Source organism: Salvelinus sp. IW2-2015, linkage group LG36 (assembly GCF_002910315.2).
Source record: "Salvelinus sp. IW2-2015 linkage group LG36, ASM291031v2, whole genome shotgun sequence".
Taxonomy (NCBI): Eukaryota; Metazoa; Chordata; class Actinopteri; order Salmoniformes; family Salmonidae; genus Salvelinus; species Salvelinus sp. IW2-2015.
In genome coordinates, this window is record NC_036875.1 from 19,570,723 (window position 1) to 19,591,163 (window position 20,441).

The 20,441-nt window shown below is 46.4% G+C and overlaps 1 protein-coding gene across 1 annotated transcript in view; it reads left to right on the forward strand.

Annotated features, from left to right (window-relative positions):
• The first annotated feature begins 2,307 nt into the window (after positions 1–2,307).
• The window catches only part of arhgef7a (Rho guanine nucleotide exchange factor (GEF) 7a), a 45,182-nt gene continuing 27,048 nt past the window's right edge, over positions 2,308–20,441 (forward strand). Inside the window, 9 exon segments of the mRNA XM_070437735.1 lie at positions 2,308–2,810; positions 4,517–4,600; positions 9,979–10,063; positions 12,465–12,598; positions 14,135–14,336; positions 14,460–14,548; positions 19,221–19,315; positions 19,789–19,884; positions 20,122–20,244. Of these exon segments, the coding sequence (XP_070293836.1) occupies positions 2,646–2,810; positions 4,517–4,600; positions 9,979–10,063; positions 12,465–12,598; positions 14,135–14,336; positions 14,460–14,548; positions 19,221–19,315; positions 19,789–19,884; positions 20,122–20,244 (1,073 nt within the window). The 5' untranslated portion in view covers positions 2,308–2,645.

Here is a 20,441-nt window from a genome sequence, read left to right on the forward strand (position 1 = left end):
AGACCCTTTCACTGGGTGAGTTATAGCACCATGGGAAAGAGGAGGAGGTGTGTGTGTGTGTATGCGTTATTATGTGTGTATATCAGAGGCTCGTACTGTAAGTTATTAAGTTAGTATCTCTCCAACACAATAGCAATGATGCACAGGCAAATGTCTGCATTATGTTAAATCATGTGGAAGTTGGTTATAAAATAGTAAAAGTAATCAATAAAGAGCTGTTTACATATTCTTCTTCTCGCCGAGAGGTGAGATAAAGGGAGGGGGAGATAAAGGGAGGGGAAGATAAAGAGAGGGGGAGATAAAGAGAGGGGGAGAATAAAGGAGGGGGGGATAAAGCGAGGGCGAGCATAAAAGAGCAGGGGAGATAAAGAGAGGTGGAGATAAAGAGGGGGGCAAGATTGGTTTGGATGAGAAATGTGTCACCCTTAAGCTCAGTACGGACATCACCCCGAAAACACACACTATTATTGCTCTCTCTCTCTCTCTCCTCTCTCTCTCTCTCTCTCTCGTCTTCTTCTCTCTCTCTCTCTCGCCCTCTCTGTCTCTCTATTCTCTCTCTCTCTCTCTGCTCTCACACAACACAACACACACACACACACACACACACCCACACAACACACACACACACACTACACACACACACACACACACACACACACACTTGAGCCGTGACAGGATCATTAGTACGGCCGTATGGTGTTTCAGTATGTGACATGTTAGTAGCTCATATTTATGTTGCTGAAGTGTCTGTTCTTTCCTCCTGGTCTGCCACAGCAGCTGTTCCAGTGTTACTGAAGCCTCTTCTCCAGCTCTCATTTCTTCTCTCGCTCTCTCTCTGTTCTGTCTGTTTCCTCTCGTACTAATGAGACCTCCCCTGATGTGAAGTCTGCTGGTCCTTTATGAACTGACGCATGAACACACACTCTTATTACTGGTCTTCTCTCCTCTCTCTCCTCTCTCTCTCTCTCTCTCTCTCACACACACACAACCACACACAGCACACACACAACCACACACACACCAACACACACACCCACACACACGCACACGCACCGCACACATGCACAACGCACACACACGTCCATGAGACCTGAGACCTGACTGTTTCCCTTCCCTCCCATCCACACACAGGAGCTTTAATAACATGTTATACCCCTGGAATACTTCCAATGTTCAAATTCAGGGAAGTAAAAAATGTTGTAAATAAAGTCAATAAAATATTATATCACATTTTTTTAGAGAGAGCTCATGAAAAACAATGTGGAAAATGTGATAGGCAAAGAGGAAATGACAGAAGTGGAGGATAGGGAGTGAGAAAGACATGGAGGGAAAGAAAGAGAGGATGTTAGAGAGATGTCAATAGAGAGAGAGAGACCTGGGGCAGTCTCCACAGTAACAGGCTGGTGGTGACAGGACCTTAGAGGCTCTGGCGTGTCCCTCAACAATGCCTGTTTTGACACCATGATAAACACCTGGGCCTCAGGTGTCCAACCTCCTAACCACACACAGTGCTCCAGAGAGATCTACAGACTAGGACAGCTTCCAGCGGTATCCATGGAGACCCTCAGGGATTCCAGATTCCTCCAGGTAGGTGATCGGTCATGAGCGTTAGAGAGAGAGAGAGAGAGAGGGAGAGAGACAGAGAGGGAGGGAGAGAGAGAGACAGACAGACAGGCAGACAGACAGACAGACAGACGGACAGACGGACGGACAGGTGGACAGACAGAGTTAAATAAAGGTTAAATTAAAGAAAGAGGCTAAGGAGCACCACCGTGTGGACAATATGTGAACCGAAGGAGAATCCAACCACTGCTCTCCAACTAGGCTAATGGGATAGGAGATTCTGACAATGGCTTTAGTTTAGTAGACAGGTACAATGGGCCATTCAGAATACATTTATCCATTGTTAATTCACCGATATTAATAGTCTTCATGGGGAATTATTTTGTAAATCGTCAAAATGGTCCCATGTAAAGGGTCACAACTTTGATACTGCTGGTTAGTTCCATTGGGATATGAGTCCAGTCTAACTAGTCCTCCTACATCAGACACCGACGATAAGACCCGTCTAAAAGCATCAGTCCAGTTGCAGGCGACATACATTGTAAGCTATCGACTTTGCTTTCTCCTTCCCTCTCCAAAACAAATATACAGTGTGATAAAGGGATTATGATGCTGCTATGCAAAGCCATGCAGAGCTATTCAGACAAAAATGTCCCCGCCAACAACTGGTTGGACTAGCTTCTGTCCTTGTTGCTGTGATGTCATCCGCTGTCGGATGAGTGGCTGTGCTGGCGGCAGCGATGCGCATATGCAGTCTACTGCTCGAACGCATCACAGTGAACTGCATCTGACAGCTTGCCAGGTTGGAGCAGGAGAAAAACACCACACATAAGAGAGTAAAGCCGACCCGTGGAACAAACCCGCTGTATTTTCACAAACCGAGCATCATCCAAATCCACCCGGTAGAGACAATAAAGAAAAGAAAGGAGGGATCTTTCGCGGTTACCGTCCTCCCACAAAGCTCGCATGTATGGAAGGATAATGTTTCTGTTTTAACGCCCCAGATGATTGCGTACCAGGGGTAGCTATTGAAATACGCAAAAACCTGCCGCTTCGTTGGATTTTCCTCTGAGACTGAGGCCATGAATTCCGCGGAGCAGACGGTCACCTGGCTGATCACACTCGGGGTGCTGGAGTCGCCGAAAAAGACTATATCGGATCCAGAGGCATTTTTACAGACCTCCCTCAAAGATGGGGTGGTCTTGTGTAGACTGCTGGAGCGGCTGAGCCCGGGCTCCATGGACAAAGTAAGGACAGAACTGCCGCTTGTCTTCCCTTCTTGCCGCCAGCTTCATCGGCCCGTCTATGCGGCATGAACCGTGACATAACGCGGTTTATCTCGCTTCTCGTTGCCCACTGGCCCATTATGATATTCGTTTGTAGGTCACGAGAGCGTAGGTTATTGTTCCTAAAAACAGCTACAAATGATTGCACATATGTCAGTAGGCCTACACTCACGCGTGTGATAGACAGACAGACCAGACCGTTCGCTGTGGCAGATGCGAGTCACGACGATCTATTCTGTGCGCAATTTTTAGTAGCCTTTGTATATTCTTAAACCAAGACAAACGACGAGACGCATTTTGTGTTGTTGTCAAACAAACTCATAAATGTATGGGCTCTATGGTTTGGGAATTGTGTAGCCTATGGATTTTAGTTTTTTTTTTCTGGAGACAGGCAACAGAAAAGGCCACATATAGCCTACAGATGCGTTGTGAGATTGGAATCCAAAGCGCATTACGCGGTATTACGTTAATGCACAGGATCTATAGGCCTATAGCCTGTGGTTTATATGTAGCCTATGTTTGACACATAATCCGGATCACCAGCTAGTGGGGATGTATGAGGGTACACCACAACAGTGGGCCGCCATTGACCGCAAAAGCTCACAGACAGAGATAGAGACCCTCTCCACATTTAAAGCAACAGTGCGGTATTTGTAATGTATGTCTGTCAACACCAAAACCCCCAGTCACTTTAGCCTTGTTATATATTGTGTACCCCAAATCCTGTGTGGCTTTAGACAGCTTGGGCGTTCCCTGGCGTTCTTCATCTTAAATGCCTCTCTGACAACAAACTAGCCTAGTGCTGGAAGAGAGATACACTTCCATCACCTTATAGGAGAACATCACCTATAGCCTAATCTAACCAGGGTTCTGACCAACCGTTGATTCTGTTCTTATGGTCTGATAGAGTAGACTATTGAAATCTGCCCATGGTGACCACCGGATGATGAGCTACTGGCCACAAGTAGAAAGGAGGAGAAAGCGTGATATCCCAGTGTTCTGTAGTCTAAGAAAATACCAAAGAGTAGCAAGTCTTCCCTCTAGGAAAAATTAAGTTATTATTTTATTATGTTCTATATCCTATTATATTCTAACTGCATGGGCTAGACTGATAGGCTACAGGTCATTTAACTGGTAATTACTATGGTATAATATCTATATGTCCAGCCTCAACCAGCGCCCAATGTTTATCTATTGTTATATATCTCACTGGCAGTTCATGCAGCCTATGGTTATAGACTGGTAATAAAATGTGTGTCGTCAGATCTCTCCTTCTAGATTCAGAGGCCGTATTACATCCATTGGCGTTGTTGTTAGTGTCACTTATTTATTTCCCACCCGTTCTTTGATATTTGTTCTGTTTTGATCAATTTGATCCATCCCGCCTCTCTGTTCAGAGGAGTTGCTAGCGTCCTCCCCTCACTGCTGCTGTGTTGTTTCTCATAGCTCCCATTCGCCAACGTCATTTCCCTCAATCCAATGCCTACTTCCCTGCTAGAGAATCTGTAGCTGTATTGTAGAAGCAAGCCAAGGAGAGGGAATGTTGGCTTCTACTCTGAATCAAAACGCGCATAAGACGTTAGACTGCTTCCAAGTAGCTAGGCTATGGGAAAAAAGTAAATTTTGAGCGAAATTCGTGTTTCTCATATGCATTTTTGTTATCCCAGATCTACCAAGAACCGAAGAACGACGGCGAGTGCTTGAGCAACATAAAGGAGTTTCTCAAAGGCTGCACTTCGTTTCGCGTAGAGGTAAGTTCTCCATAAAATAACCCCACAAACACTCCAAACATGCATCCAACATTTAATAAGAAAGATAAAGAACCTACGTAAAATCTTACAAATTTCCAATGTGACACAATAAACAATGGGGCCACGAAGTGGACGGGGGGATAGGCCTACTGACAGTGGGAGGAGGCTGGACTCCGAGCCGAGAACAATCACCCATCGCCGAGTGAGGCTGCCTTGGTTGTCGCCTGCACTGAAATGGCCCATTCACAATCGCAACATTGTAACAGTCATGCTGCAATTATTTGGTGCAGTCGTTTAAAACTGTAACAATGTAACATTATCTTGTAGGCTCCAAGTGCAGATAGCTAGTTAATGTATACACTTTGTTAAACGGCCTGGCCCAGGTTATCAGACTGATGCTTTTCCATTATGTAAGTCGTCGTCTTTCTTCGCTGGCCCCCATAGCCTACGTGCATGGCGTTGCGCTTGTGTCCCCCATTCTAGATTTGGAAATACCAGCTAGTTATCCAGATACCCGCAAGCGTGAATTAGGCTACACTTGGTCAATGAATCCACCCAGAGTTGTCAGAAGGTGTAGTCTTCAAACTCACTACCTAGTTGACCCATATAGGAAGTCTAAAGTCTCATGAGTTTGTATTGAGATGTTTTGGTATTGTCTCATACAGCAGCAGCCAATGCTGTCAGTGTAAACTGTTATATCAAAGACTTTGACAATAATGATTAGGGTGAACAGTTAGATTCTAGATCTGTGGTTAGAGGGCAATGGCTATCACACACAGACTCACACACACACATACACAGAGAGAGAGAGAGAGAGAGTTTGGTACTGTGTCAGTGCATAGAGGAGTCATTGAACCCACCCAGTCTGGACAATACAGCTCACTGTTCGATCTTCACTATTGACTTTCCTCACTGAGACTGCAGGAGAGAAGGAGATGGGAGAGGGAAAGAAATAGAGAGAGAGAGAGATAGAGGGAGGGCACTGTAGAATAAAGGGGTCTGAATATGATTTTGTTAATGGGTTACTTGTGCTTGGTGTTGAATGTCAACACAAAGCTTTCTCTTCTTGGATAAGAATTTCATAAATCAAATCAAATGTTGTTTGTCACATGCTTAGTAAATGACAAGTGTAGACTAAAAGTTAAATTCTTTCTTTTGGGCCCTTACCAACAATGCAGAGAGAAAATAATAGAAAACTAATAACACAAGGAATAAATACACAATGATTAACCATCACTTGGCTATATAGACGGGGTACCAGTACCTACTAGTGCTGAGTAGGTATTATTGATTTGAAAAAGCCTTTATTTAAATAGGCATATCACCGACGCATTATGACAACACTTATGTTGAGACAGAATAACATTATAATAGAGATGCTAAACATCTAGTCCAGAGTTTTCCCAGCCTGGTCCTGGGGACCCAAAGTGGTGCACAGTTTTGTTTTTGCCCTAGCACTATGATTCTATTCATCAAAGACTTGATGAGTTGCTTAGTTGAATCAGGCGTCTGAGAGCTGGAGCAAAAACTAAAATGTGTACCCATTTGGATCCCCAGGACCAGGCTTGGAAAACACTGGTGTAGTAAATTAATGTTTGAGGTTGGACTGATTCCAATCTCTGCGAAGTGGACTACTCGTCTCCCTCTCTCTGAGCCATGGGGTGTTTTTGGGATAACTAAGCTTCCCAGGTGTGCAGATAGACAGACCTTGAAATCCTCACAGCAGCCCTCCATGCCCCTCATACCGTAAACCTGTTTCCCTATAAGCTGCTTTAGAGAGGAGAGGAGAGCGAGCCGTGTGTTTGTGTAACATGCAGGGAGCTGGATTATAACAGTGTAGGACAAGGCCAGACATCATAGACCCACTCCAGACCCCAAATTACTGCTGGCTCACAGTACAGCTAGCTGCATGGGGCAGCAGATTAGGGGTGTGTGTGAGTGTGAGTGTGCGTGTGTACGTACTCACACGTTGGTCTGCCAGCGCTTTTTAAGCCCCGACCTGCTTCTGATGGGTGTGTGTTTTAGAGGTCGACCGATTAATCGGAATGGCCGATTTCAAGTTTTCATAACAATCGGAAATCGGTCATTTTGGACGCCGATTTTGCCGATTATTATTATTTTTATTTGTACACCTTTATTTAACTAGACAAGTCAGTTAAGAACACATTCTTATTTTCAATGATGGCCTAGGAACGGTCGGTTAACTGCCTTGTTCAGGGGCAGAACGACAGATTTTTACCTTGTCAGCTCAGGGATTCAATCTTGCAACCTTACGGTTAACTAGTCCAACGCTCTAACCACCTGCCTCACGAGGAGCCCGCCTGTTACGCGAATGCAGTAAGAAGCCAAGGTAAGTTGCTAGCTAGCATTAAACTTATCTTCTAAAAAACAATCAATCAATCATAATCACTAGTTATAACTACACATGGTTGATGATATTACTAGTTTATCTAGCGTGTCCTGCGTTGCATATAATCAATGCAGTGCGCATTCGCGAAAAAGGACTCGTTGCTCCAACGTGTACCTAACCATAAACATCAATGCCTTTCTTAAAATCAATACACAGAAGTATATATTTTTAAACCTGCATATTTAGCTAAAAGAAATCCAGGTTAGCAGGCAATATTAACCATGCTCGTAAGCATTCATTCAAACAGCACTTTTGTGCGTTTTGCCAGCAGCTCTTCGCTGTTTATGACTTCAAGTCTATCAACTCCCGAGATTAGGCTGGTGTAACCGATGTGAAATGGCTAGCTAGTTAGCGGGGTGCGCGCTAATAGCGTTTCAAACGTCACTCGCTCTGAGACTTGGAGTAGTTGTTCCCCTTGCTCTGCATGGGTAAATCTGCTTTGAGGGCGGCTGTTGTCGATGTGTTCCTGGTTCAAGCCCAGGTAGCGGCGAGGAGAGGGATGGAAGCTATACTGTTACACTGGCAATACTAAAGTGCCTATAAGAACATCCAATAGTCAAAGGTATATGAAATACAAATCGTATAGAGAGAAATAGTCCTATAATTCCTATAATAACTACAACCTAAAACTTGTTACCTGGGAATATTGAAGACTCATGTTAAAAGGAACCACCAGCTTTCATATGTTCTCATGTTCTGAGCAAAGAACTTTAACGTTAGCTTTCTTACATGGCACATATTGCACTTTTACTTTCTTCTCCAACACTTTGTTTTTGCATTATTTAAACCAAATTGAACATGTTTCATAATTTATTTGAGGCTAAATTGATTTTATTGATGTATTATATTAAGTTAAAATAAGTGTTCATTTAGTATTGTTGTAATTGTCATTATTACAAATAAATTTAAAAAATGGCCGATTAATCGGTATCGGCTTTTTTGGTCCTCCAATATTTCATAATCGGTCGACCTCTAGTGTGTTTGGCAGATGATTGTATACTGTTGTCACGCCCTGACCTTAGAGAGCCTTTTTATGTCTCTATTTGGTTTGGTCAGGGTGTGATTTGGGGTGGGCATTCTATGTTTGTTTTTCTATGATTTTGTATTTCTATGTTTTGGCCGGTTATGGTTCTCAATCAGGGACAGCTGTCTATTGTTGTCTCTGATTGGGAACCATACTTAGGTAGCCCTTTTCCCTCCTTTCTTTGTGGGAAGTTGTCTTTGTTTGGCACTATGCCCTTAAGCTTCACGGTCGTTTTTGTATTGTTTATTGTTTTTGTTGGCGTCATTTTCTTAATAAAAGGAATATGTACGCTGCACCTTGGTCCGCTTCTTACGACGGCCGTGACAACTGTTTGGTGTGTGTGCGTGTTTATGTTGTTTTCTTGGGATTATTCTATGGGCAATTCCACAGTAACAGTGATGCTGAGACTCAGATTTGTCACTTTAAAATGTATGCCAAACAAAAAACACTGATTGCTAAACAAACCACACAACTATGCACAATGACTACTTTTAACAATTTCCACAGAAAACCTTTCAAAAACACATTTACTTGAAGAACAGTGCTGATGCAAAATTTGTTAACAGAATGACCAGCAGCACAAACCGTCATTCTGTTACAAAACTTTGCATCTTCACTCTTCTTCAAGTAAATGTGTTTGTATGTCTTCAGACTGTTTGGAGCCATGTCACACACTCTGTGCAGCAGTTAGCTGACCCTTCACCCCTGACCTGTTCACAACAGGAAGTGACCCTAAGAGTTTCCACACCCCCTGTAGTCATCGATCCAGTTAAGAGTACTTTTGAAATGCACCCTTCCTCCCTCCATTGGAGTGGCCACTCCAATGATATTCTGGATAAGTTAAAGCCATATAGCGGCACTCCTGATTTCACCTACTGCATCTATCATGTCAGGGCTGGGGTGGAAGGGCCACAGGGAAACCAGTCCTTGTACGTTCAGCTCTGGTTAAACCCTAATGATTGAAACATTGTGTCAATAAACCACATTGGAGCATAGTGTGAGGTGTGTCACTTTCACGTTTTTCTGCACATATTATTTGACATCAATAACCTTCTCACAGTCATTGAATGTTTGTATGTAATGTGGAGGAATATGGGACTGGACTGGAACTCTGGAAATAGCACAGTGCAGGCCATGCACACACAAACACACACATTCTCTCAGGGCATAGACTGTCTGGAATCAGAGCGGAAGATAAAAGGGAGCCACATCTCAGTCACTCCCCCTCAGTGGTCCGACAGTAACCACTGCACAGAGAGGGAGAGATGGAGGGGGAGGGAGGGAGAGATGGAAGGGGAGGGAGAGATGGAGGGAGGGAGAGAGTGACATACATTAACAGACATTTTACAGGGAGAGAATGAAACTACATTAATTCACCCCACAAGCACATTAACTCCAAACTATCTACTCTACTCCAGTCAACTACCTCTTCTTGTGCTGCACAGGACATTTTTGCTCATCTGATGTTTTCTACAACTCATTTGGTTTACAGTAGTTTGTGAAGCTGTCTGTATGCTACTGTGCTAGTGAAAATGAGTTATATTGATTGGCAGTGGCAGGCATTGTGATGACCCAGCTCCAGTGCTGTCCAATTGACTAGTGTTTTTTCCCCCATTTACTTTTTGGCATGTCTCCACGTATTTTAGTTTTGGCACGAACACAGTGTCACACACAGGAATGATGTGCATACATGCACGCACACACACTTGCACACAAACACACACCAGTGGCGGCTGGTGGGAGGAGCTATAGGAGGACAGGCTCAGTGTAATAGCAGGAATGGAATAAATGGAACGGTATCAAACATATGGAAACCACATATTTGACCCCGTTCCATTAATTCCATTCCAGCATTATAATGATCCCGTCCTCCTATAGCTCCCCCCACCAGCCTCCACTGACACACACACACACACTGACCCGTCTTTTTCTCGTCTCCCACAGGTGTTTGAGCCCAGTGATCTGCTCCTAGGACTGAACTTCTCCAGGATACTCAGCAGTCTGGTGGCTCTCAACAAAGTGACTGCAGGTTAGTAGAAAGTGTGTGCATGTGCGCAGCCCATGTGAGTATGTGTGTTAAGTATAACTATTCTATTGTGTGTGATTATACAGTGCTTTCAGAATGTATTCAGACCCCTTGACTTTTCCACATTTTGTTACATTACAGCCTTATTCTAAAATGTATTACAAAATTTCCCCCCTCATCAATCTACACACAATACCCCATAATGACAAAGCAAAAACAGTTTTTTTGAATTTTTTGCAAATTAAAAAAATAAATAATGAAATCGTATTTACATAAGTATTCAGACCCTTTACTCAGTACTTTGTTGAAGCACCTTTGGCAGCGATTACAGCCTCAAGTCTTCTTGGGTATGACGTTATAAGCTTGGCACACCTGTATTTGGGGAGTTTCTCCCATTCTTCTCTGCAGATCCTCTCAAACTCTGTCAGGTTGGATGGGTAGTGTCGCTGCACAGCTATTTTTAGGTCTCTCCAGAGATGTTCGATTGGGTTCAAGTCCGGGCTCTGGCTGGGCCGCTCAAGGACATTCAGAGACTTGTCTCGAAGCCACTCCTGCGTTGTCTTGGCTGTGTGCTCTGTGTCATTGTTGTCACACCCTGGCCTTAGTTATCTTTGTTTTCATTATTATTTTAGTTAGGTCAGGGTGTGACATGGTGTAGTATGTGTTTTTGTATTGTCTAGGGTGTTGTATGGTTTAGGGGGTTAAGTAGAGTAGATGGTTTAGTGTTCAGTGTAGGTGTCTAGGAAAGTCTATGGTTGCCTGAATTGGTTCTCAATTAGAGACAGCTGGTTATTGTTGTCTCTGATTGGGAGCCATATTTAAGGCAGCCATAGGCTTTAGCTGGTTGTGGGTAATTGTCTATGTGTAGTGTTTGTGTCAGCACTATTTATATGTATAGCTTCACGGTCGTCAGTTTGTTATTTTGTTAGTTTGTGTATAGTTGTTCGTTTCTTGGTTTTTCTCTCTTCTTTAATAAAAGAAGATGTATTTTGCACACGCTGCGCCTTGGTCCAATCTCTCTCAAGAAGACGATCGTGACAGAATTACCCACAACCAGCTAAAGCCTATGGCTGCCTTAAATATGGCTCCCAATCAGAGACAACAATAACCAGCTGTCTCTAATTGAGAACCAATTCAGGCAACCATAGACTTTCCTAGACACCTACACTGAACACTAAACCATCTACTCTACTTAACCCCCTAAACCATACAACACCCTAGACAATACAAAAACACATACTACACCATGTCACACCCTGACCTAACTAAAATAATAATGAAAACAAAGATAACTAAGGCCAGGGTGTGACAATTGTCCTGTTGGAAGGTAAAGCTTCACCCAAGTCTGAGGTCCACAGTGCTCTGGAGCAGGTTTTCATCAAGTATCTCACTGTACTTTGCTTCCGTTCATCTTTCCCTCGATCCTGACTAGTCTTCCATTCCCTGCCACTGAAAAACATCCCCACAGCATGATGCTGCCAACACCATGCTTCACCGTAGTGATGGTGCCAGGTGTCCTCCAGACATGATGCTTGGCATTCAGGCTATTCTTGGTTTCATCAGACCAGAAAATCTTGTTTCTCATGGTCTGAGTCCTTTAGGTGCCTTTTGGCAAACTCAAAGCAGGCTGTCATTTGCCTTTTACTGAGGAGTGGCTTCCGTCTGGCCACTCTACCATAAAGGCTTGATTGGTGGAGTGCTGCAGAGATGGTTGTCCTTCTGGAAGGTTCTCCCATCTCCACAGAAGAACTCTGGAGTTCTGTCAGAGGGATCATCGGATTCTTGGTCACCTCCCTAACCAAGGCCCTTCTACCACGATTGCTCAGTTTTGCTGGGTGGCAGCGCTAGGAAGAGTCTTGGTGGTTCCAAATTTCTTCCATTTAAGAATGATGGAGGCCACTGTGTTCTTGGGGACCTTCAATGCTGCTGAATTTTTTCTGTGCCTTTACACAATCCTGTCTCTGAGCTCTATGGACAATTCCTTCAACCTCATGGCTTGGTTTTTGCTCTGACATGCACTGTTAACTGTGTGACCTCATATAGACAGGTGTTTGCCTTTCCAAATCATGTCCAATCAATTGAATTTACCACAGGAGGACTCCAATCAAGTTGTTGAAACATCTCAAGGATGATCAATGGAAACAGGATGCAGCTAAGCTCAATTGCGGGTCTCATCATAGCAAAGGGTCTGAATACTTATGTAAATAAGGTATTTTAGTTTTTATTTGTAATAAATTAGCATCAATGTCCAAAAACCTGTTTTTGCTTTGTCGTTATGGGGTATTGATTAGGAAAACCTTTTATTTAATCAATTTTAGAATAAGGCTAGAACATAACAACATTTTGGAAAAAGTCAAGGGGTCTGAATACTTTCCGAAGGCACTGCTCTATTCTTTATCTGTAGACATTGGAGTGGGCAGTGACAGTGTCAGCGCCCGTCACTCGGCGGCCCATCGGATCAAGTCGTTTGAGTCTCTGGTCTCCCAGTCATCACTGGGTCGAACCTCCAAGCTGCTTCAGAACCAGTTCCGCAGCCTGGTGAGAAACACGTAGACACACACAAACACACACATAGCAGCCTCAGTGCTGAAGCCCAACTTCTGAAATGTCTGTATCTCAAAGTGCATCTATGTCAAATGGAGATTTGTGTGGGCTTATCGTGTAGTCACTATTCAAGTCCTTATTTGTCCATTACTGAGCCATCGGCCCACCCTTTCTAACTCCCTATCCCACTAATATTCCTCTCCTCCCTTCTCTACCTCCCCCTCTCTACCTCCCCCTCTCCCCTTGTCCTTTCCTTCACCAACCCTCCCTCTCGCTACCCTCCTCACTCTCTTGCTCCCTACTCACCTATCTACCTCCTCCTTCTCTACCTCCCTTCCTCCCCCTCTCTACCTCTTCTGCCTCCCCCTATTTACCTCCCTCATCAACTCTCTACCTCCCTACCTCTCCCTCTACCTCTCCACTCCCCCTCTTCTTCCCTCTCCCCTCTTTCCCTCTCCGCCTTCCTACTCCCTCTCTCTACCTCCCTACCTCCCCTCTCTACCCTACCTCTCTGCCTCCCTACCTCCCCACCTCTCTGCCTCCTACCTCTCCTCCCCTACCTCCCCCTCTCTTCTCTCTACCTCCCTCTACCACCCTACCTCCCCCTCTCTTCCTCTCTACCTCCCTCTACCACCTACCTCCCCGTCTTACCTCCCTACCTCCCCTTCTCTACCTCCCACCTCTCTACCTTCCTACCTCCCTTCCTCCCTTCTCTACCTCCCTCCTCCTCTCTCTACCTACCCACCTTCCCTACCACCTCCCCCTCTCTACCCTCTACCTCCCTACCTCCCCCTCTGTACCGCCCTTCTCCCCCCGTCTCTACCGCCCTCCTCACCTCTCTACCTCCCTACCTCCCTCTCTCTGCCTCCCTACCTCCCCTTCTCTACCTCCCCTCTCTACCTCCCCTACCTCCCTACTCTATCTCTCTACCTCCCCCTCCCTACCTCTCTACCTACCTACCTTCCCACTCTACCGCCCTACCTCCCACTCTCTACCTCCCTCCTCACCTCTCTACCTCCCTACCTCCCTCTCTCTGCCTCCCCTACACTCCCCTTCTCTACCTCCTCCTCTCTACCTCCCCTACCTCCCTACTCTATCTCTCTACCTCCCCCTCCCTACCTCTCTACCTACCTACCTTCCCCTCTCTACCGCCCTACCTCCCACTCTCTACCTCCCCTACCTCCCTCTCTTCTGCACTCCCTACCCCCCTTCTCGACCTCTCCTCTTACCTCCCCTACCTCCCTACCTCTATCTCTCTACCAACCCTCCCTCCACCTCTCACCTACCTACCTTCCCCCTCACCGCCCCTACCTCCCACTCTTCTATTCCTCTCACCCTCTCTACCTCCCTACCTCCCTCTCTCTGCCTCCCTACCCCCTTCTCACCTCCTCCCTCTACCTCCCTACTCCTACCTCCCACTCTATCTCTCTACCAACCCCCTCCCTACCTCTCTACCTACCTACCTTCCCCACTCTACCGCCCTACCTCCCACTCTCTACCTCCCTCCTCACCTCTCTACCTCTCCTATAGGACATGTCTGAGGGCAGCCGGACGCAGCTATTGGTCAAGGCTCGCTTCAACTTTGAACAAACCAATGAGGACGAGCTGTCCTTCAACAAGGGGGATGTCATCAACGTGACACGCCAGGAGGAGGGCGGCTGGTGGGAGGGGAACTTCAACGGCAAGACCGGCTGGTTCCCTAGCAACTATGTCCGTGAGATCAAAGGCTGTGGTAGGTATCCCTTATTATTCTTGCTACTGGACATCACATAACCCAGGAATATCAGAAAGGACGTGAAGGAAAAGGATAGTGTCTGATGGAGAGAAATAACTAATTTCTCCCTCTCCCTCTGAGACAAACAAGTGTCCCCCAAATCTGGGACCCTCAAGAGCCCCCCAAAAGGCGTTGACACTACGGCCATTAGCAAGACCTATTACAACCTGGTAAGACCTGGTCATCCAACTTACTTCTCTCACTGTCTGTCTGTCTCTTTCTCTCCCTTTCTCTGGCTCTGTCTCTTTCTCTCTCTCTCTTTCTGTTTGCGTGTGTCTCTCAATACTGCTGTAACTATCCTCAATAAAAGAAAACAGGCTTTTTAAAGCTTGACATTACTCTTAACGCTGTAGGCCTGAGGTGCCATGGCCGCTCCAGATAGCTTGACCTAGTTCTGTGTGTGTGTTGTGTTGTGTTGTGTTCCTGACAGTTTAATGTATCTCAGTGCTCTGGTTTACTGAGATGAGAGAACAAGTAAATACATGCTATACTAGAGACAGAGAGAGAAAGAAAAAGACAGAGAGAGAGAGAGACACACCCCCATTACCGGCTCAGACAGGGCCTCCTGGACCTCCCCCAGGAATCTCTCAAGTAGCCTAAGAGATGTTAGTTCTGTTTGTTGTGCCAGGAGCCGCAGGTCACACAGCCTTAGTAAACCCGCTGCCATCAGTCACTTCTGCAGGGAGGCTGATTGAACCGATCTCAAAAGGAGGGCTGGATTGTGGAAGATAGGCTTCTCCCACAGCCCAGGTTCCACACCCCCTTCTTGTGTGGGCCTCCGCAGCTGTCAGGCCTTCAGCAACGCAGAGTAAAAATCAGAGACCTGCTGTACTCAGCTCTCCTCAGCAGCGCGCATGCTGGTTCTCTCCAGCCTACATCAGTATGGTACAGCAGTCTCTGCGCCGCCTTTAGTCGGAATGCAGCCACCCTGCTCTCCAGTTCCACCAGGTCCTGGCCTCCTTCGTGGACGGACATGTACGTCATCTGAATTTCTTTCAACACTGCCGCCCTCAGCCAGTGATAGCCCTATGAGAAAAAATCGACCAGCTTGCATTGCAAGTCTGCGAGCAGACCGGCAGAGGGGTTGAGGACAGCCAGTTTATGCCACAGGGAGGATGCCGCCAGGTTGGTGATTATCAGCACCCTGCCTCTATATGACACTTGGGACAGGAGCCACCTTCACCTGGCCAGTCTTGACACCACTGCCTGTGACAGCGCCTCCCAGTTCTTCCTGACCCACCTCTCCGAGCCCAGGTACACCCCCAAAATATTAAACCCTTCACAACCCCACTGCGCACCCCCTGGAAGCAGAGGGGGGGCCCTATCCCTCCATGCCCCACATAAGAGCTTTGCTCTTGCCCCAGTTCACCTTAGCTGACAAAGCTCTCTTGTACACCTTCAGAATAGTCTATAGTGCCTGCATAGCCTGCCCATCCCTGATCATCACAGAAACATCATCTGCATACGCCGACACTGCAATGCCTTTCACCACACCCATGCCTGTCCAGCACACTCCCWGCASWCTCCCTGCAGTCTCCTGTGTAGCAGGACTAAAAATGGCTAGTGTATATAACTGCCCCGATAGAGGGCATCCTTTTCTAATGCCCCGTCTCACCCAGACTGGCCTACTGAGCCCCCCTCCCACCTTGACCATACATGACGCCCCAGCATACAACATCTTCACACAAGCCAAAAACCTTTCCCCAAATCCAAACACAGACATCCCATTAAACAGATACTCATGGTCCACTCTATCAAAAGCCTTCTCTTGATCTAAAGAGACCAGTCCAAAGTTCACATTAGAACCTGTCGACAAGTCCAACATGTCCCTGATTAAGAACAAGTTGTCCATGATTGAGCGTCCCGGTACACAATTTGTCTGGTCCTTGTGTACTATAAAGTCCAGATGGGACTTCAGTCTGTCAGCGAGGACCTTGGCAAATATCTTGTAGTCCGCACAGAGCAATGCCACAGGCCTCCAGTTCTTAAGTTCACACAAGTCCCCTTTTTTGGGCAGGAGAGTCAGAGRCGCCCGACGGCATCTCATCGGCAACTCTCCTACCRCGACGCACTCACGCAACACGCAAAATAAGTCCAGTCCAATTATTCCCCAGGTGTACGGCCGGGGGACATCTATTTTACCACCTCTGCTAGTTCATGGTGCAACAGGGGAATGTCCATTTCATCCCTCTGTGTCAGAGAGAGCTTAGAGAGTTCTGCAAACAAAACCTGAGCACACATAGGATCACACAGTTCTGCCCTATACAACTCAGTATAAACCTCCACAGTCTGATCACGCATCTCCCCCACCACAGAGGTCACCCGCCCATCAGACGGCCGTAGACAATGCATACCCTTGGCTTCACCGCTCTGTCTTTCCAAACCAAAGAAGAAGGAGCTGGGAGCATCCATCTCCTTGAGCATGGAGAACCTAGCTCTTACAAGTGCTCCCTTTGCTTTAACCTGGAAAACTGCCTTGAGGCCTACATTGCCTTGCCCCACCATCTCTACCACCACTTCACTGATACTGCGCTCGAGTTCTCCCAATACCCTCCTAGCCTCTGAGGATGAGAGAGCTGTATACTGTTGACAGAAAAGCCGAATTTGGACTTTCCCCACATTCCACCATTGACTCAGAGACCCATACTCCTCTCTTCGCTGCCCCCACCTTTCCCCAAAAACCTGGAAACCTGAGCAAAAAGTGGCATCTTGTAAGAGCTTTACATTAAACTTCCAARAGGATGCCTGCCGAGGCCCTGGTGAAATAGACAACCGAGCCATGGTTATGTGGTGATCCGAAAAACCCACCGGGAGAATGGTAGCGACCAAAAGTCTATTTCTCTGATTCTTGGATGTAAAAGAGATCTAGTCTGGCTGCACTCACCCTAGCCCCAAAGACTTTCACCTATGCATACTGTCTTGTGGTGGGATGTCTAGTTCTCCAAACATTCACTAGGTCAAACTGCTTAATTATGTCCCATAACACCCCCCACTGAGCTTGAATCAGGCTCCTCCCCATTTCTATCTTTCATAAAATGCATTGTACAGTTCCAGTCCCCGCCGACCACCAGCGTCTCCTCAGGCGCTACCTGTGAGAGTTCCAGTCTGAGACACCCAAACAGACGACCCCTCTCTCTCCCTGTGTTAGGCGCATACACGTTTCTAAGGACAAAACCCCTGTTGTTAATTTCTGCTTTTACTACAAGCAGTCTACTCCTACACATCTCCTTTGAGGAGCACATTTTTACGGCCAGACCCGGTGCAAAAACGACTGCCACCCCTGCACTAACATTTGTTCCATGGCTCAGCACACTTTCCCCTTTCCACCAGAGCCCCCAAACGACTTCATTCACCACATCACTATGCGTCTCCTGCCGAAACAACACATGTACTTGTTTTGGTTTTACATACACTACCGTTCAAATGTTTGGGGTCACTTAGAAATGTCCTTGTTTTTGAAAGAAAAGCAKATTTTTTGCACATTTTAAATCATATCAAATTGATCAGAAATACAGTGTAGACATTGTTAATGTTGTAAATGACTATTGTTGGAAACGGCAGATTTTTTTATGGAGTATCTACATAGGCGTACAGAGGCCCATTATCAGCAACCATCACTCCTGTGTTCCAATGGCACGTTGTGTTAGCTAATCCAAGTTCATCATTTTAAAAGGCTAATTGATCATTAGAAAACCTTTTTGCAATTATTTTAGCACAGCTGAAAACTGTTGACCCACTTCCTCAACCTAAAACATTTCCTGGGTGAGAGGACACCATGCCCCTCGTTTTTCATAGCGTGTTGTACTGGTTTAACAATCTTTCCCGGATCGCAATAAAAAGCTTCAAGATTAACGCTTTTCCATTTAGACTCATTCAGGAACCTTGACAGTTCCCTCACCGTGTACTTTGACCATTCTGTCTGACTGGCTGTCAGCTCTGGACCCATTGAGGAGGAGACTGAAAAGAAAGCCTCCTCATCGTCCTCTTCCACAGACCCACATTCCTCCTCCTCATCTCCCATCCTGACCACCTGCCCTTTCTCTCTAGTCAGGGCCTCCCCCCAGCACCAGGAAAAGGTTTCTTAGTGCCTTTTCCCCTCCCACCTCCTTTCTTCTCCCCCTTTTCTTCTTCCTCTTGACACCCTCCTCCTCCCCCCTAGTCGCTTGCCCTTCCCCACTATACTCTCCTTCACACTAGCATAACCTGACTAGACCCAGTCTCATTACACCACCATCTATAACCTGACTATGACCCGTCTCATCTACACCACCATCCATAACCTGACTAGACCCAGTCTCATCTACACCACCATCCATAACCTGACTAGACCCAGTCTCATCTACACCACCATCCATAACCTGACTAGACCCACCTCATCTACACCACCATCCCAATAACCTGCTAGGACCCAGTCTCATCTACACCACCATCCATAACCTGACTAGACCCAGTCTCATCTACACCACCATCCATAACTGACTAGACCAGACTCATCTACACCACCATCTATAACCGACTAGACCCAGACTCATCTAACCACCACCATAACCGGACAGACCCCATTTCATCTACACCACCATCCATAACCTGACTAGACCCAGCCTCATCTACACCTCCATCCATAACCTGACTAGACCCAGTCTCATCTACACCACCATCCATAACCTGACTAGACCCAGCCTCATCTACACCACCATCCAGGGGTCAGAGGGAGTGAAAGTGTTCAGAGTTACAAGATAAAATTACAACTTGAACCATAGAGTGATACTCCTCAATAACCAACAAGAAACTTGAAAAACTCTCCCTCACACACTCTCTCTCACCATCTCTCTCTTTCCCCAGGTGCTACAGAACATTCTGGAAACAGAGACAGAATATTCCAAGGACCTCCAGAGCCTTCTGACCAACTACCTGCGATCACTCCAGAGCACAGAGAAGTAAGCTCCACTCATTGTACTGTTGTAAACCCTCCGTCTGTCGGTCGTACTGTCTGTCTGTCTCTGTCTGTCGGTCGGCCGTACTCTCTGTCTGTCTGTCTGTCTGTCAAACAGACAGTACGACAGACAGACCGACAGACAGACAGTACGACAGACAGTATGAGAGACAGACAGACAGACAGTACGACAGTACGACCGTCTGTCTGTATGTCTGTCGGTCGTACTGTTTGTATGATGACACACTGTATGGCCACTGATTGGATTGGATCTACTCGACGCATTCCAAAACTCATCCTCTCTCTCTCCTCTGTCTTTCTCTCTCCCTCCCCCCTCTTTCTTCTCCTCGCCTTCTCATCTCCTCTCCCTCCTCCTCCACCTCTCTTTCTATTCCTCTCCCCCTCTCTTCCTTCTCCTCTCCTCCTTCCTCTCTTCCTTCTCTTCTCCTCCCTCCTCCTCTTCTCCTCTCTCTCCAGACTGAGCAGTACAGATGTGTACCTGATCCTGGGGAACCTGGAGGATATCAACACCTTCCAGCAGATGCTCGTCCAATCATTGGAGGAGTGCACCAAGTAAGTCCCGCCCCTCACATACTTTCCACCAATCAGCACACAGGGATCAGAGAAAGTGCTTGTCACTGCTGTTCTAATCCAATTACGGTAGATCTGTCCTGCTGCTACTTGGGATATTTCACAGCAGTTTTACGTCGAGGTAAATAAAGGGTATAGGAACATCTATGTGTTGGCTGTGGTAATACAGCAATCCTTGATTTCACTCAGCTTGTGTGTTTTCCCCCCCAACATGTGCAGACTTCCAGAGAGCCAGCAGAGGGTAGGGGGCTTCTTCATGAACCTGATGCCCCAGATGAAGGCTCTCTACGTGGGTTACTGCTCTAACCACCCCTCGGCAGTCAACGTGCTCACCCAGCACAGGTAAACATAGACCCAATACAGCATGAACCTGATGTTCTAGCATTCTTACTGTAAAACAATGATTTATCATTTTTACACAGGCAGGTAGTGTAAAGACTATATAATTATACTTGACAATTTAATACTCCTCTCTCTCTCTCTCTCTCTCTCTCTCTCTCTCTTGCTCTCTCTCTCTCTCTTGCTCTCTCTCTCTCTCT